General features: G+C 41.6%; 1 protein-coding gene across 14 annotated transcripts in view; it reads left to right on the top strand.

The window, feature by feature from the left end:
• Nucleotides 1-19126, top strand: part of Ncor1 (nuclear receptor corepressor 1) — a 171303-nt gene that overhangs the window by 7173 nt on the left and 145004 nt on the right. For all 14 annotated transcript variants that reach the window (XM_070027631.1, XM_070027632.1, XM_070027634.1 and 11 more), the window contains exon 2: nucleotides 16956-17133. In XM_070027631.1, coding sequence (XP_069883732.1) covers nucleotides 17026-17133 — 108 coding nt within the window. In that variant the 5' untranslated portion in view covers nucleotides 16956-17025. The remainder of the gene's footprint in view (nucleotides 1-16955; nucleotides 17134-19126) is intronic.

The raw sequence follows: 19126 nt of genomic DNA, 5'->3' as shown, positions 1-19126 counted from the left end.
TCTTTAGCGTCCCCAACCATTTTCTTCATCCCCATTGGAAAGATCATGCCTTAAAATTAAAATCTCCAGTTTGCCCTCTCTGTAGTCCTTCACATCCCCTCAGCCTCTCTAAGAGGTTTTATGTATTTTTTTTTTTTTTCTTTGCCAGTACTAGGGCTTGAACTCCTGAGTTCCTGGGCACTGTCCTTGAGCTGCTTTTGATCAAGGCTAGCACTCTACCACTTGAGCCACAGTGCTACTTGTAGCTTTTTCAGTTTATGTGGTATTGAGGAATTAAACCAAGGGCTTCATGCATGCTAGGCAAGCACTCTACCACTAAGCCACATTCCCAGCACTTACGTATTCTTTTTTTCTTTCTTTTTTCTGTTGTATACAAACTATCAAACCATAATTTCTTTTGTGTGGGTGTGGGTGTGCATATGTGGGTGTGCTAGTCCTGGGGCTTGCACTCATGCCCTGAGCTCCGTCTCTTAGGTTTTTTTTTTTTTTTTTTCCTCAAGATTAGTGCTCTAACACTTGAGTCACAACTGTACTTTGGCTTTTTGGTGGTTTATTGGAGATTAGAGTCTCATGGACTTTCTTGCCTGGTTGGCTTCTATCCTCGATCCTTAGATCTCAGCCTTCTGAATAGCAGGGATTACAGGTGTGAACCCTTAGTTTAATACCTAGCTATTACAAATATTTTAAGGTACTGAAGATTGAATTCATGGCCTCATTCATGATAGGTAAACAATTGAGGTTACATTTAAAATTAAAAAAAATTCTTTTGATGCTCTAGGGATTTTGACTTAAGGCCTTGGGTGTTTACCACACTCTAAGCTCTTTTTGCTTTGTTATTCTTTTAATAGGGTCTTGCTTTGTGTCTACCACAGCTCAGACCATGATCTTTCTATTTATGTTTCCTGTGATGACAGGTATACACATGTCCACCCAGCTTTCTTTCTTTCTTTTTTTTTCTTTTTTGGGTTGGTCATGGGACTTGAACTCTGGGCCTGAGCGCTGTCCCTCAGCTCTTCAGCTCAAGGCTAGGGCTCTACCAGTTGAGCTACAGCACCACTTCCGGTCTTCTAATGGTTTATTGGAGAGAAGAGTTTCATGGACTTTCGTGCCTGGCTTGCTTTGAACCATAATCCTCAGATCTCAGCCTCCTGAGTAGCTAGGATTATAGGCGTGAGCCACCAGCGCCCAGCCACCCAGCTTTTTATCAGTTGAGATGGGGTCTCCCATACTTTTCCCCAGTTAGGGCTCAAACAATGTAGCTAGGATTACCTGGTTTGAGGTTACATTTTTCTAGGAAATTTGTTTTTTTTTGTTTTTGTTTTTGTTTTTTGTCGGTTGTGGGGCTTGGACTCAGCTCTGGACCTGTTTCTGAACTTTTTTGTTCAAGTCTCCCGCTCAACCTCTTGAAGCTACAGCTCCTCTTCCAGTTTCCTGGTGGGTAATTGAAGATGAGTCTCATAGACTTTCTTGGCTGGGCTGGCTTTGAACTGTGATTAGATCTCAGCCTTCTGAGTAGCTAGGATTATAGGCATAAGCCTCTGGTGCCCAGTAAAAATTTGATTCTTAGACAAGGTCGTAGTATGTGACACAGGTTGACGTCAAAACTACTTCTGGCCCCAATTGATCCTCCTTACCTCAGCCTTCTGAGTAATTGGGACTACGAGCATGCACCGTAGCTCTAGAATTGACTCTTAGATTTATTATAAAGGTCACTTTTATGATTTAAGACTACTTCCTTCATACCTTTTTTTTGGGTCTGGTCGTGGGGCCTGAACTCTGGGCCTGAGCGCTGTCCCTCAGCTCTTCAGCTCAAGGCTAGCCCTCTACCACTTGAGCCACAGCGCCACTTCCGGCTTTTTTCTTTTTGCTTATGTGGTGCTGAGGAATCAAACCCAGGGCCTCATGCATGCAAGGCAAGCGCTCTACCGCTGAGCCATCTTCCCACCCCTCCTTCATACTTTTAACTGCCAGATTCTTTTGTTGACATTTTTACTGTCAAAAACAGTTCAGATTCAGAATAATTTGTTTATTTAGGCAGTTCATTTCCCTTGGCAATAGCATAAAGATTTATTCAATTTGGAAAATGTTTGCTTTAATTAGTGATCATCATGTATTTGAAAAGTTCAGAGATGTTTGATTTTGAATTTATTTTATTTTATTTTATTTTTTGGGGGGGGTCCGGTCGTGGGGCCTGAACTCTGGGCCTGGGTGCTGTCCCTCAGCTCTTCAGCTCAAGGCTAGCGCTCTACCACTTGAGCCACAGCACCACTTCCGGCTTTTTTTTTCTTTTTGCTTATGTGGTGCTGAGGAATCGAACCCAGGGCCTCAGGCATGCAAGGCAAGCGCTCTACCACTGAGCTACCTTCCCAGTCCCCCCCAGATTTTTTTTTTTTGTTCAGAATTAGGGTCTAATATGGGCACAGTGTAAAGAGAGGCGAGAAGGAAATTTATACATTGATGAAGAAAAGATTAGATTTACTCAAAGCCATTTCAATGCCTAAAAAAGATATGTTATTTTAAAATCACATCTTTTATTGTAAGTGATATGAAAGAAAAGTACAAATGGGACTATATAAAAAAAATTGAAAGTACTAATTCTTAGATGTTATCTGTAAATGTTTGTTGTATATTCTTCCAGATTTTTTCCTGTGTAGAATTTTCTGTGTAAGGTCATAATATATTGGGGTTCTTTTATCTACTATTCCGGGTTTGTATCTTATATTCCAGGTTTGTATCTTAGAGGTACTTTTCCATTAATGGTTATAAGAGTATTAAGCTTCTACTATATGAAAATGCCATAATTTGTCTAATCAGCTATAGGCACTAGATGAATGCAAAAACAACTTTTCCTTTTTGTGTTGGTCATGGGGGTTGAACTCTGGGCCTTGAAGTCTGGGTGCTGTCCCTGAGCTCTTCAGCTCAAGGCAAGTGCTCTACCACTTGAGCCACAGCACCATTTCCTGTTTTTGGTGGTTAATTGGAGGTAAGAGTCTCACAGACTTTCTTGCCTGGGCTGGCTTTGAACTGTGATATTCAGATCTCAGCCTTCTGAGTAGCTAGGATTACAGGTGTGAGCTTCTGGTACCTGGCTCAGTTTTTGTGTTTATATATATATTTACACACATATACATGTATACGTATTTATTTTCTGTACTTATATAAGTAGTGTTATAGGCTAGATTCCTAGAAGTAGAGTTGCAGAATCCAACGATGTAATGGAAATTTGGATAGTTATAACACATTTTTCTTCCAAAAGTTATTTGTAACTAGGCACCGGTGGTGTATGTCCATAATCCTAGCTATCCAGGAGGCTGAGATCTGAAGATCACAGTTCAGAGCCAGTCCAGGCAGGAATGTCCTGGGGCTTGAACTCTGGGCCTGGGTACTGTCCCTGAGCTCTTCAGATCTAGGCAAATGCTTTACCACTTGAGCCACAGCACCACTTCTGGTTTTCTGTTGGTTTATTAGAGATAAGAATCTCCTAGACTTTTCTGCCTGAGCTGGCTTTGAACTGTGATCCTCAGATCTCAGCCTCCTGAGTATCCGGGATTACAGGCGTGAGCCACCAATACTGGCTGGTGCTTGTCTTGGATCTTGAACTCAGGGCCTTGGCACTGTCCCTGCCTTTTTTGTACTCTACCACTTTGAGACATTGGACTGGCTTTGAATTGCCATCCTCATGTCTCAGCTTCCTGAGTAGATAGGACTACAAGCAAGAGCCACTTGTGCCCTGCGTAGGATATTTACTATATGTGTGTATGTGTGCCAATATGTATATATGTCATACTGTGTGTGTATGTATGTATATATGTCATGTATATTGTATGTATGTTAAATATATGCATTCTCCCTGGTATTTTTCTGTGGTGTTATGTAGTAACATATAACCAATATCAGTACTCTGTTTCCCTGTGACTTTGGCTGCATTCTTTTTTTGTTTGTTTGTTTTGTTTTTTGTTTTTGTTTTTGTTTTTGTTGGCTGTGGATCTTGAACTCTGGGCCTGGGCGCTGTCCCTCAGCTCTTCAGCTCAAGGCTAGTGCTCTACCACTTGAGCCACAGCACCACTTCCGGCTTTTTTCTTTTTGCTTATGTGGTGCTGAGGAATCGAGCCCAGGGCCTCATGCATGCAAGGCAAGTGCTCTACCACTGAGCCACCTTCCCAGCCCCCACATTATTTCTTTATACCTTAATTTCCTTAGTTGAATATGGATATAATTTAAGCTGGGGGCTGGTGGCTTATGCCTGTAATCCTAGCTACTTCAGAAGCTGAGGTCTGAAGAACAAGGTTTGAAGTCAGTCCTGGCAAAGTTTTTGAGACTGTTTCCAATCAACTACTGAAAAGCCAGAAGGAGAGCTGTGGTCCAAGTGGTAGAGCACTTGTGAAAAAGTGAAAAAGCTAAAGGACAGTGTCCAGGTCCTAAGTTTGAGCTCTAGTACTGACACACACATGTAAAGTATATGGGTTTAGTTTAACTGTTAAGCATAGTAGCTGGCACATAGTAATAATTGAAAAAAATGTTAATTTTTTATTACTGTTTTATATATGTCTTCTAGGTTTCATGCTGTACTTAGACCTTCTTTTTTTTAAATATTTTATTTTATTTTATTTTATTTGAGAACATACTGTACAGAGGGGTTACAATTACATGGGCAGGATAATGCATACATTTCTTACCAAGCATTGCAGCCTCCTCCTTTGTTTACCCTTACTTAGACCTTCTTTACTCTAAAGTTTAAAATATTTTTTAATCAAACTAGAAACAGCAATGTGAGAAATATTATATATATATATTCTGATATTATTTGTTTTAAAGAAGAAAAATGATGTATAATTATTTGTTTATAATTATGTGATACACTGAAAAGATACCTGGTTATATTGGTTACCATAGGTAGGAGAACTAAGAGGAAGACTTTGGACTGTATATATCTTTTTGTTGTTTCATTCTGGTTTAGGGGCTTGAACTCAGCATGAGTGCTGTCCCTGATCTTCTGTGCTCAAGGCTGGCACTCTACCTACCACTTTGATCCACGTCTCCATTTCTGGCTTTTTTGGAAATAAGAGTCTCACAGATTTTCTTGCCACGGCTGGCTTTGAACCATGACCCTCAGATCTCAGCCTCCTGAGTAGCTAGGTTTATATATGTGAGCCTGGCTTGTATATCTTTTTGGATTACTTTTGTTGTTATTATAGTACTAATTTTTTTTTTTTTTGGTGGTATTGTTGTTTGTTCTGATCCTGGGGATTGAACTTGGGGCCTGGGTGCTGTCCCTGAGTTATTTTTGCTTCAGGCCAGCACCTGAGCTAGGATTACAGGCATGAACCACTGGTGCTTGGCGCGCGCGTGTGCGCGCGCGCGCGCGCGCGCGCGTGTGTGTGTGTGTGTGTATGCGTGCACGTGTGTGTGCGTGCGTGTGTGTGTGCGTGCGCGTGTGTGTGCATTTGTGTGTTTGTGTTTGAATTCAGGACCATATACTTGGGATTTTTTCCACTGAAAGCTGCTGCTCTTCCACTTGAGCCACACCTCCAATTCTAGTACTGGAATTTTAAACTCAGAACCTTGGACCTGGTAGGCAATTGCCCCACCAGCTTGAACCATGCCCTTAGCCCTTCTTGCTTTATCCTACTCTTCAGGTAAGGTCTCATGTTTTTTGCTCAGGGCCTGCCTCTTACTCCCTATTTCTGCCTCTCCAGTGGCTGGTTTTACAGATGTGTTCTATTGTATCCATCTCCTTTTTCTATTTTTAAAACAAGTTCCCAGATTTTACTTGCGTACTTTCATAGATTATCTTCTCCCTTCTTTTTCTCTCTCCTTTCTAGCAGTATTAGGGTTTGAACTCAGGATCTCATGCTCTGGCTCAGAGTTTTCTGTTCATGGTTGGTAGTTTACTGTTTAAGTTAAGCTTCTAATTTCTTATTTCTTGTTTTTTTTTTGGGGGGGTGGGGGGGTCTAGTTGTGGGGCCTGAACTCTGGGCCTGGGCATTGTCCCTCAGCTCTTCAGCTCAAGGCTAGCAGTCTACCACTTGAGCCACAGCGCCACTTCCGGCTTTTTTCTTTTTGCTTATGTGGTGCTGAGGAATCGAACCCAGGGTCTCAGGCATGCAAGGCAAGTGCTCTACCACTGAGCCATCTTCCCAGCCCCTAATTTCTTATTTCTTATTGAAGAGATAGGAAATGAAGGGAATTCATATTTTAGTGAGAGATAGAATATAGTCAAATGAAGTAACTGATTAAGATTAAGGTAGTCCTGGACTAGTTATGTGGTTTAGTAGTAGAGTGCTTGCCTAACATGGGTTTGACTCCTCAGAACCACATAAACAGAAAAAGCTGGAAGTGGTGCTGTGGCTCAAGTGGTAGAGTGCTAGCCTTGAGCAAAAGAAGCTCAGGGACAGTGCTCATGCCCTGAGTTCAAGCCCCAGGAGTGTCAACAAACAAAAAAATTAAGGTAGTCCTTTAAAGGAACAAATAGAGCTATAGGACTGAGCAACTGGTGGAAACTTACCTTATAGGGTAATGGGAAAGACTGTTTTAGGAGATGACATTTGAACTGAGACCTTAAGTTTAAGGAGGAGCCAGCCACATGAATGAGCCAGGACAAGCATTCCAGGGGAGTGTAAAGAAGGACAAAGGCCAAAGGCTAGAAAGGACTTGGCAGCACTCAAGCACTGAAAGCAAGCTCATGTTGCTGGGCCCTAGTAAGCAGGCCAAAACAAATAGCGCTTTGTGGGTCATCATAGGTAGCTTGGATTTTATTTGTAGTGCAAGGAAGCTTGAGGAGTCTTTTGCAAAACAGTGACACGTTCTGCTTTATGGTTTAAAAGGAACACTTGTCGTGTTGCTCGCCCCCCCCCCCCCCCCCCCGTTGGTATTAGGGCTGAACTCCTGTCCCTGCGCTCTTTTTTTTCTATCACTTTGAGCCACAGCTCTACTTCCCATTTTCTGGTGGCTAATTGGAGATAAGAGTCTCACAGACTTTCCTGTCCTGGCTGGCTTTGAACTGCAACCCTCAGATCTCTGCCTCCTGAGTGTTAGTTAAGATTACAGGTGTGAGCCACCAGCGTCTGGCCCAGTTAGGAGATTTTTAATAGTGAGAGATGAGCAGGGTAGAAGTCATGATGGAGAGGCCTGGGAGGCCTGAGTGTATAGAAGGAAGAACAATTGGGACTTCTGTTTTTTGTTTGTTTGTTTTTGTTTTGTTTTGTTTTTGGCGGTCGTGGGGCTTGAACTCTGGATCTGAGTGCTGTCCCTCAGCTCTTCAGCTCAAGGTGAGTGCTCTACCACTTGAGCCACAGTGCCACTTCCCAATTGGGACTTATTGTTGTAGTGGCATTTTTGAGAGCTAAGTTTTGTTAGCTGCTGCCAAGGCTATGGGAACATAGTAGTCCCGGCCCTCTCAGGTGTTTGGTTTTGACTTCTCATAGAACTAAGCAAAACTTGAAGTCAAATGATTTTTCCTAGTTTATTTTGATACAGGCCTTAGAAATAGTCTGTTTATTAGGCTTTATTTTGCTCGTAACTTGTAATAGTCTGTTTCTGGGGAAAGTAGCAAAATAGAATCTTTAAGATAGATGTCCCTGAATTTAAAAAAATTAGCTTATGGAAATTAATTTAGCCTCTCACAGATTTAGAGATAATAAGGCAATGAAACTTTTAGGTGAGCTCATTTGTACAAAGTCCAGTGACAGAAGTGTAACTGTTCATTGTCTTTCATAGACTATTATGTCTGTTAACTCAAAACAATTTTTGACTTCAGCACACTTTTCTCTCTCTCTCTCTCTCTATCTCCCCCCCCCCCCCCCCCCCCCCGTCTATCCTGGGACTTGAACTCAGGACTTGGGTACTATCCCTGAGCTTCTTTGCTCAAGCCTAGTGCTCTACCATTTTGAGCCACAGCTCTATTTCTGTCTTTTGGGTAGTTAATTGGAGATAAGAGTCTAATGGACTTTCTAGCCGGTGCTGGCTTTGAACTGCAATCCTTAGATTGCAGCCTCATGAGTAATTAGGATTACAGGCAGGAGCCACCAGCACTTGGCAAGTTAAGTTTTATTTTTGGTAGTGCTGAGATTTGAACTTAGAGCTTCATGCCAGGCAGACATTCTACTACTTGAGACTTTTTGTTTTAATTAAGGAGAGAATTGGAATAGCCAGTGAGTGTTTTTTACTTCAGGTAATTGTTCTCACTATATGGTTACTCAGTATTTCCGTATTGGGAAAATTCCTTTCTCATTTTATATGAGACATATAAAGAACAGCATCATTTTCTTTCTTTCTTTTATTTTGTTCAGTTCTGGGGCTTGAACTCGGCCTGGGTATTGTCCCTCAGCTCTTCAGCTCAAGGCTAGTGTTCTACTGCTTGAGCCACAGTGCCACTTCCAGCTTTTTCTGCATATGTGGTGCTGAGGAATTGAACCCAGGGCCTCATGCGTGCAAGGCAAGCACTCTGCCACTGAGCACCTTCCAAGCATCATTTTCTTTTAAGGATTATTTGTTGAATGAATGAATGTACCCATACATCTCTCAGATAATTATATCCTAATTAAATTTTTTCCTTTTTCAATATTGTATTTTATTGGGGCTAATGTAACAACTTGAAAGGCTTTTCTCTCTCTTGTTAAACCAAAAAACCTCAGGTTTTAATGCAACCTTAGCTTTTCTTTAGCCTCAGTTCATCTGTTGGTTTTCCAAGTAAGATGTCATAAGAGACTACAAATAAAATACCATGTTATTGGCATTCCCTCAGCATGTGTGTGTGTGTGTGTAATTTTTTTTTTTTTGGTCAGTTGTGGGGCTTGAACTTTGGACTTGGGCGCTATCCCTCAGCTCTTCAGCTCAAGGCCAGTGCTCTACCACTTGAGCCACAGCACCACTTCCGGTTTTCTAGTGGTTTATTGGAGATAAGAGTTTCACAGACTTTCCTGTCAGGGCTGGCTTTGAACCGTGATCCTCAGATCTCAGCCTCCTGAGTAGCTAGGATTACAGGCCTGAGCCACCAGCGCCCAGCATTTTTTTTTTAGATGAGAATAACGCCTTAGTTTATTTTATAAAGAGAATATTGTTCCTGTATAGAACTTTGGTTTTGTATAAATTCAGAATTCATTTAGAAAGTTTTTAGTTTATTCTCTTCTGGAGTCTGGACATCTTGACAGTCTCAAAGGCTCAGAAGGTTGCCTTTAAAAAAATAAATAGTTATTATAAAGGTGATATACAGCAGGGTTACAGTTACATAAGTCAGGTAAAGAGAATATTTCTTTTTGGACAATGTCACCTCTTCCCATGCTCTCCCAGTTTTCCCCACAAGGTTGCCTTCCCTCCCTACTCCCCTTCTTCTCTTCCTTCCTCCCTTTCTTTTATTTCTTTCTTGTCCTGGGGCTTCAACTTACAGCCTGGACATTGCCCCTGTGCCTCTGTGCACAAGACTAAGTTCTACCACTTGAGCCACAGCGTCACTTCTGCCTTTTTCTTTTTTTTTTTTTTTTTGGTTGGTCATGAGGCTTGAACTCTGGGGCTTGAGTGCTGTCCCTGCACTCTTCAGCTCAAGGGGAGTGCTCTACCAATTGAGCCACAGCGCCACTTCCGGTTTTCTAGTGGCTTATTGGAGATAAGAGTCTCAGGGACTTTCCTGCTTGGGCTGGCTTTGAACCTCGATCCTCAGATCTCTCCTGAGTAGCTAGGATTACAGGCCTGAGCCATCATTGCGCCTGGCACTTTTTCTTAGTAGTTTATTGGAAATAGGAATCTCATGGACTTTCCTGTCTGGGCTGAGTTTGAACCATGATCCTCATATCTCAGCCTCCAGAGTAGCTAGGATAACAGGTATGAGCCACCAGCATCTGCATAAGGTTTTCTTTTTTTTAAAACCTCATCCCTAGACTATAGGATTTCAGATAGTTGGGATGCCCAGTAGGCTAATCCTTCTCAGCCTCTCCGTGCCTAAAGTGCTTTTGGAGTTGAACTAGACTCGGACTGCTTTGTGGGAGCTTGTTAAAACCTAATTTGGTAAAATTTAGTAAACTATTTTGCCATTTACGATGTCACAGAGGCTGTTTCTTTATCTCATACTTCTGTATCAGAGATTTTATTATTTTATCAGTTAAAAATTGAGTTGTTTATTACATAGGATTCTTTTTCTGCTTTGGTGAAATGTAGGTTTCACCTCTATGTGTGACCCTCAGTGTATTCATTTTGGCTCATCTGAAGAGTCATCTGCAGGCTTGTCACAGTGAAGTATATTTTTAGCTCTTTTTCCAAGATAGCTTAGGCCACCTTGAAAACCTATCCAAGTACATTTGGTTATGAAAAGATAGTAGGCCAAAAGCCAGGAGTTCCTGGTGAGAAAAGGATTAGTTTTTTATATTTGGAAGATTGTATTTGGAGACTGTTGTTGCAGAATAAGTTGCTTCTTCAGTATGTATCTGTATTTAATATAAAACTAAATTGACCAGTGTATTTTGCTATATTTTATTGCCTGTTTGCAGGATATAGGAGGTGAGCTCTGGGTTTGTGAAATTCAGTTGTGCTATGCTGTTGTGATTTAAACAATGACATCTGGTTGTAACATTCTCATCCTAAACCTAAATATATATACACATATATATGTATATATATGTGTGTGTGTGTATATATATATATATATATATATATATATATATATATATATATATAATATGAGGCATTTGCTCATACTGTCTTGTCTAGGTTTCTTAAACAGTTTTCAGAATTTTTATATTTCACAGTGAAGCATATAACTAATCTTCAGTTAATAAGTTTTGGTGCTAAGAATTGAATTTGTAATTCGACTGTTCTACTTAAGGTGCCCCTTTCCCCTTCAGCTCTAACTGTTGAAGTATTTTGGTGAAGCAGGACACGGTATGTGTCCACTGAAAGGAGACGCTCTAGGTTCCTCTATTGCCACCAAATCAGAGTTTTTCTCCTTTGTGCCTTTTACACATTTAGTTCCTAAGAGATGTCTGAGGAAAGAGTGTTAGTCAGAAAAAAGATGAACACTTATTTTATGCCTGGGGGGGGGGGAGAGAGAGAGAGAGAGAGAGAGAGAGAGAGAGTGTGTGTGTGTGTGTGTGTGTGTGTGTGTGTGTGTGTGTGTGTGTGTGTGTGTGTGTGTGTGTGTGTGTGTGTGTGTGTGTGTGTTGCTCGGGGCTTGAACTCAGGGCCTGGTCATTATCTCAGGACCTGAGTGCTGCCCTCTGAACTTTTTGTTCAAGGTTAATGCTCTACCACTGAGCCACAGCTCCACAGAGCTCTAGCTTTTTAGTGATTAATTAGAGATAAGAATCTCAGGGACTTTCCTGCCCACATTGGCTTCAAACTTCAGTGCTCAGGTCTCAGCCTGCTGTGTAGCCAGGATTATAGATGAGAGCCATGGACACTTCCTTATTTATTTATTTATTTAGTTAGTTAGTTAGTTAGTTTTGTGGGTGATGGGGCTTAAACTCTGGGCTTGGGCGCTGTCCCTGCGCTCTTCAGCTCAAGGCCAGCGCTCTACTGCTTTGAGCCACAGTGCCACTTCTGGTTTTCTAGTGGTTTATTGGAGAAAAGAGTCTCACAGACTTTCCTGCCCAGGCTGGCTTTGAACCGCGATCCTCAGATCTCAGCCTCCTGAGTAGCTAGGATTACAGGTATGAGCCACTGGTGCCCGGCTCTATTTATTTGTTTTTGGTGCTGGTACTGGCACTTGAATTCAGTGCTTGACACTTCTGCTAAGCTTTTTGGCTTGTTTTCCACTCACAGCTGGCATTGTGTTCCTTGAGCCACTTTCAGTACCAGACTAAAAAACTCTTTAAAAAGGGGCTAGGAATGTGGCTTAGTGATAGAGTGCTTGGCTAGCAGGCATGAAGCCCTGGGTTCAATTCCTCAGAAAAAGCTGGAAGTGGCACTGTGGCTCTCAAGTGGTAGAGTGCTAGCCTTGAGCAAAAGAAGTTCAGCGACAGTACCCAGGACTGGCAAAACAAACAAACAAAAAACAACCAAAACCCAACAAAACCAAATAAACCCCAAACCTCTTTAAGTCATACAAATAATACATTTTGAAATCAGCGCCTCTACCACCCACCCCCCCCCCCCCCATCAACAAAACCTCCACATTGGCTTTTCAAAAGCCTTTTACCTGGAACAGGTATACAGATAAAGGAAGTACCCCAGGTGGCTTGAATATGTATCATCCCTCTAAATATTTTAGCCGTTAGTGTAATTCACTTGCCCAGAGAGCTGCAGAGCATTGATGAAAAAAACTAGCTTCTTAAATTTTTGCCACTGCCAGCTAACTCTAGAGGAATTAGTGAATCTATCTTTTGTTCAGATTCCTTATCTCATCAGTATTGGCTGGGTGACCTCACATTTGCTAACTTCCATGCTTTGAGCTGACAGGCAGAGCTAGTCCTTGTTGATAACTTCTACAGCAGGAGTGAAAAAAATGTGATATGCCTTTTTTTTTTCTCTTCTCGGTTGTGGGGCTTGAAATCTGGGCCTGAGTGCTGTCCCTCAGCTCTTAAGCTCAAGGCTAATGCTCTACCACTTGAGCCACAGTGCCACTTCCGGTTTTCCCGTGGTTTATTGGAGACAAGAGTTTCACGGAATTTCCTGCCCGGGCTGGCTTTGAACCGTGATCCTCAGATCTCAGCCTCTGAGGAGCTCGGATTATAGGTGTGAGCCACCAGTGCCCGGCTGTGTTATACCTATTATCTCACCTATTACCTAGTAACACACAAAATTGAAGTTATTTTTTTGAGCCATACCATTTTTCTAAATTTTTTTTATGTTGGGATTTTTTATTGTATTTTTTATTGTAAAAATACTGTACGGAGAGGTTACAGTTATATGAGAAAGGTAATGAGTACATTTTCTATTGAGCATTGTTAAAAATTTTGTTTTTATAAACCTAATTGGGGCCAGGTGCTAGTGGCTCAACCTGTAATCCTAGCTACTCAGGAGGCTGAGATCTGAGGATCACAGTTCAAAGCTTGCCCAGGCAGGAAAGTCTGTGAGACTCTTATCTCCAATAAACTACTAGCAAACCAGAAGTGGTGATGTGGCTTAAGTGGTAGAGCACTGGCCTTGAGCTGAAGAGAGCAGGGACAGTGCCCAAGCCCAGAGTTCAAGCCCCATGATCGACAAAACAAAACTAACCCTAATTGGGTAAATAATTTGATTAAAATAGGAAATTGGGTCTAGTTGACATACTGAATTTTGTTTTCTTTTGATTTTGCTCTTTCAACCTAACTGTATATGAATTTTAAAATATGTATGGATAGAAAGGCTTTGTTATGGGAATTTTACATTTTTATAATGTAATTAAGATTTATATATATAGATTCTACACTTTATTTTTCATCATATTTAGCATTCCCTATCCTATAAATAAAATATTGCTGTCTTAGTTACAGGAACAAATTATTGCCACTTTAGAACAAAAATATACAATTATGTTTTAGATTGTGAATACTTGGTAGTGTTTTTTGTTATTGCTGTTTGTTTTTGTCAGCCACAGGGCTTGAACTCAGTGCTTAGGCACTGTCTATGATCCTTCAGCTGTTTTACTCAAGGTTAGTACTCTGCTGTTTTAAGCCATAGCTCCACTTCCATTTCCTGGAGGTAAGAGTCTCACGGACTTTTCTGCTCTAGCTGGCTTTGAACTGAGATCCTCAGATCTCAGCCTCCTGAGTAGCTAGGAGTAAAGGTGTCAGCTACCAGCACTCTGCAAGGTATCTGTTTTCATTTTGGTCAGTCTATAAATTAATATTTAAGTGTTCTCTTGTAGTGTTTTGTTGTTGTTGTTGCTTTTAGTTGGTCATGGGGCTTGAACTCTGGGCCTGGACGCTGACCCTCAGCTCTTCAGCTCAAGGCGAGCACTTACCTCTTGAGCCACAGTGCCACTTCTGGTTTTCTAGTGGTTTATTGGAGATCAGAGTCTCATGGACTTTTCTGCCCGGGCTGGCTTTGAACCATGATCCTCAGATCTCAGCCTCCTGAGTAGGATTACAGGCATGAGCTACCGGCACCCAGCTTCTTGTAGTGTTTTTAATGGGGCTTGACAAAGGGACTCTGATAGTCATGTAAAAGAGGAACTGTGTTACATATAAAATGTGAAGATTTTGAAAGTAGAAGCAACAGAGTAGTAAAGAGAAACTTGCCCTACTGGATATAAATGCTATCATAATTTCAAAAACGACATAGCACAGGAAAAGACAAATTAGTTAAGAATTGTGGATGAGTCCCCTGGCACTGGTGTATCTTGTCTGTAATCCTAGCTACTCAAGAGGCTAAGATCTAAGGATCACAGTTCAAAGCCAGTTGTGGAAGTAAAGTCCAAGAGACTTTTATCTCCAATTAAGCACCAAAAAAGTCAGAAGTGGAGCTGTGGCTCAAGTGGTAGAGCACTATCCTTGAGCAAAAGAAGTCAGGGACAGTGCCCAGACCCTGAGTTCAGTCCCCAGGACTAGCACCCTTCCCAAAAAATGGATGAATATGAACATATTTTATAATAAAAATGGCTTTTCCTTTTATCCTAGTTCCTCAGGAGGCTCAGATCTGAGGTTATGATTTGAAGCTCACTAGGGCAGGAAAGTCTGTGAAACTTACCTCTAATTAATCACCAAAAAGTTGGAAGTGGTGCTGTGTTAAGAGTACTAACCTTGGGCAAAAGAAGCTCAAGACAACTCCAGGTCCTGCTTGAGTTCAAGACCCAGGATCAGCAACCCCCTTCCCTGCTCCCCCTCTCCCCCCAAAAAAGGCATTTATGCCAGGTACCAGGTGACTAAGGCCTGTAATCCTAGCTACTCAGGAGACTGAGATCTGAGGATCAAGATTTGAAGTTAGCCCAAGCAGATAAATCCAAGACATTCTTACATTCTTTTTTTTTTTTTTTTTTTGGTCAGTCGTGGTGCCGTCCTTCAGCTCTTCAGCTCAAGACTAACGCTCTACCACTTTGAGCTACAGCACTACTTCCAGCTTTTACTGCTTATATCACGTTGAGGAATTGAACCCAGGGCCTCATGTGTGCAAGGCAAGCACTCTACTACTGAGCCACCTTCCCAGCCCCACTCTTACATTCTTATCTCCTGTTAAAAATCAGTAAAAAGCTGGAAGTAGTAGATGCCAGCTGTGTGCAGAAAACGCCCAATGAGAATTTGAGTAACTGAGTTCCAGCCCAAGTACAAAACAACAACAGCAACAACAACAAAAACCCACCAAAAAAACCAAACTGAATTAAGCAACCAACAAACCCAAGTGGCTATTAATTTTTTATTTTTATTTATTTAATTAATTAATTTATTTTTTGGTCTGGTCGTGGGGCCTGAACTCTGGGCTTGGCGCTGTCCCTCAGCTCTTCAGCTCAATGTTAGCACTCTACTACTTGAGCCACAGCATCACTTCCGGCCAGGGCCTCATGCATGCAAGGCAAGCACTCTACCACTGAGCCACCTTCACAGCCTTGGCTATTAATTTTTTTATGTACTATTTCCCATAGAAATTTGTAGAGAGCTCTGGTAGGTATGGCTCCCTACTCACGTTTAATAGTTTAATAGTTTATCATAGTAGTTTCAGGGTTGTTTTTTTTTGTTTTGTTTTTTGGCCAGTTGTGGGACTTGAACTCAGGGCCCAGGCACTGTCTCTGAGCTTTTTTGCTCAAGGCTAGCACTCTACCACCTTGTGCGACAGTGCCACTTCTGATTTTCTGGTGGTTAATTGGGGATGAGACTTGCTCAGACTTTCCTGCCTAGGCTGGCTTCAAACTGGATCCTCAGATCTTAGCCACCCCGCCCCCTATCCAAGTACCTAGGATTATAAACAAGGGACACCAGTGCTCTGCTAACTGTATCTCCACCCCCGCCTTTTTTTTTTCCCCTTGGTATTTTCTTTTTTGGCACTGGGATTAAATCCAGGATGTTGCACTTGCTAGGCAAGCACTTTGGCACTGAGCTATATCCTGGCTAGAGTGTAAATCTTTTTTTTTTTTTTTTGCGGGTCATGGGGCCTTAACTCTGGGCCTTGGTGCTGTCCCTCAGCTCTTCAGCTCAAGGCTAGTGCTCTACCACTTGAGCCTTAAGTGCCACTTCCGGCTTTTTCTGCTTATGTGGTGCTGAGGAATCGAACCCAGGGCCTCATGCATGCAAGGCAAGCATTCTACCACTGAGCCAACTCCTGTCCGAGAGTGTAAATCTTGTTAAAATTTATTTTATTCACTCAGGGCCTTAAGCTTGCTAGATGAGTCTTCTACCATTTTTTTTCCCCTTTAGGTTTTCAGACAAGGAGTTTTGGATTCTTTTCTTGGAGGCAGACCTTAGATCAGGATCTTCCTTTATATGGTCATTTACCTAATTGGGATTGCAGATGTTTGTCTCTATGTCTGGCTTATTGGTTGCAATGAGATTCTCACCGTTTTTGCCTGGTGTTCTTGAACCAAGATTCTCCTGACTTTGTCTCCTGAGTAGTTTTACTTTATGCATTATATTATTAGCCATAAGCCGGGCACTGGTGCCTCACGCCTGTAAATCCTAGCTACTCAGGAGGCTGAGATCTGAGGATCGTGGTTCAAAGCCAGCCCGGGCAGGAGAGACCATGAGACTCCTATCTCCAATAAACCACCAGAAAACCGGAAGTGGCGCTGTAGCTCAAGTGGTAGAGCGCTCGCCTTGAGCTGAAGAGCTGAGGGACAGCGCCCAGGCCCAGAGTTCAAGTCCCACGACCAACAACAACAACAACAACAACAACAACAACAAATATATATATTATTAGCCATATATTAAAGGACGTTTTTCTAAATGTAAAGGTTAAGACCCATTAGTTTACCAAATCTTAGTTACTTTTATTAAGCAAATAACATCGAGAGGCTTTTACTAGTGATTGTAGTTTTATTTTTGGATATAGTTATGTTACTAGAAGACCATTTGATTTTTATTTTTAATTCTTATGAATTGTTTTTTCTCCATCCTATTTAGGTGGTTTCCTAGAAACATGATTGATTGTTGGACTTGATCTCACAGCCCAGTGAGGACTTCTTTACTGATAATGTCAAGTTCAGGATATCCTCCCAACCAAGGAGCATTCAGTACAGAACAAAGCCGTTATCCTCCCCATTCTGTTCAGTACACCTTTCCTAGTACCCGCCACCAGCAGGTAAGGAGCAAAATGCATACATGTTTTGTATTTTATCCTTCTATTTAATGTTCATTTGTCAGAAACCAAATGTACTTTTTTCTTTATGTACTTTTTTCTTCATTATGAAAGATTGGGAATCAAAGTTTGGAATAATTATCTTCATTTTTTTTACTTTTTTTTTAAAATAGATTTTAGAGATTGAGCATGTTTCTGTTGTTTTTTTTTGGGTGGGAGTGGGTGGGAGTACAGTAATTGATAGAAAAGAAGAAATTAAAGTTAAGTAGGGTGCTGGTAGCTCATGCCTATAATTCTAGTTACTCTGGAGGCTGCAATCCAGAGGACCAAGATTTGAAGATAGCCCCATCAGGAAAGTCCCTGAGACTCTTATTTCCAATTATCCACCAGAAAGTTGAAGTGAAGCTTTGGCTCAAGTGGTAGAATGCTGGCCTTGAGCAAAAAAATCTAAGGGACAGAGCCCAAGCCCCAGTATTGCTTAGAATTTCTAAGTTAAGACCTATATTTTGCATTCCATGTTCTGGTTGAGTTTTAAACTGGCCATATAACTTGGACTGAGTGATAGCTAGCAAAGGTAAAGAGGTCTTTACCTTTTTTTTTTTTCTTTTTTGTCCAGTACAGGGGCTTGAACTGAGCGTCTGGGTACTGTCTTTGAGCTTCTTTTTTTGCTCAAGGCTAGCACTCTTCCATTTGAGCCACAGCACCACTTTTGGCTTTTTGTGTTTATGTAGTGCTGTGGAATCGAACCCAGGGCTTCATGCATGCTGGCAAGTACTCTACCCCTAAGCCACATTCCCAGTTCTCTTTACCATCTTAAAGAGATTTAATGTTAATTTGGAAAACATAAATTCTTCTCAAACCCTTTCTCTTCCTCCCCTCCCTTCCCTCTCCTTTTTTGTGTTGCTAGACATTGGACTGAGGGCCTAAGGGATAGACAAAGCTCTACCGTTGAGCCACAGCTTTGGTCCTGTCTTTTTATTGTGTAGAATTTGTATAGCATTGACAATTTGTGGTTTCTTTTGGTTGGTCATGGGGCTAGAACTCTGAGCCTGGGTGTTGTCTCTCAGCTCTTCAGCTCAAGGCTAGCACTCAACCACTTGAGCCTCAGCACCACTTCTGGTTATCTAGTGGTTTATTGGAGATAAGAGTCTCATGGAGCTGTTCACTGGTGGCTCATGCCTGTAATCCTAGCTACTCTGGAGGCTGAGATCTGAGGATCATGGTTCAAAGCCAGCCTGGGCATGAAAATTCTGGGAAGAATTTAAATTATCTTAAAATTTTAAATAGTTGCAATTTTATATAGTTGTAATTCAGTTTCTGTGTTTTTTCCCTTCGTTCAGCTGGGTACATTTTTTATATTTATTTATTTTGTTATTTATTTACTTATTTATTTATTGGGCTGTGGGGCCTGAACTCTGGGCCTCGTCGCTGCCCTCAGCTCTTCAGCTCAAGGGTAGCGCTCTACCACTTGAGCCACAGTGCACTTCCAGCTTTTTCTGCTTATGTGGTACTGAGGAATCGAACCTAGGGCCTCATGCATGCAAGGCAAGCACTCTACCAGTGAGCTACCTTCTCAGCCCCAGCTGGGTACATTTTGTTGCTTAAGATTTCATATTTAAACAGACACAGGTGACTTACTCCTATATTCCTAGCTACTCATGAAGCTAAGATCTGAAGATCTGAAGATCTCAAAGGTTCAAAGCCAGCTCAGGCAGGAAATTATCTCCAATTAACTACCAAAGAACTGGAAGTAGACCTGTGGCTCAAATTATAGAGCACTAGTCTTGAGCAAAAACATTCAGGGACAGTTCCCAGGTCCTGAGCTCAGGCCCCAAGACCGGCACCAAATAAAATAAAATAAAATATTTCAGTCGATTATAAATTGTCAAGATATTCCCTTAGCCTTTCAATGTCTTTGTTGATATGGTGAGTATTTTCCTCACTGATAGTGTTTTGTTCTTTCTTTCCTTCTTTCCTTCTTTCTTTCTTTCTTTCT

This window comes from Dipodomys merriami, unplaced genomic scaffold, assembly GCF_024711535.1.
Source record: "Dipodomys merriami isolate MVZ:Mamm:240054 unplaced genomic scaffold, mDipMer1.0.p SCAF_19, whole genome shotgun sequence".
NCBI classification, from domain to species: Eukaryota; Metazoa; Chordata; class Mammalia; order Rodentia; family Heteromyidae; genus Dipodomys; species Dipodomys merriami.
Note: the sequence above shows the minus strand (reverse complement) of the source record. Positions and strands in the feature narration are given on the sequence as shown.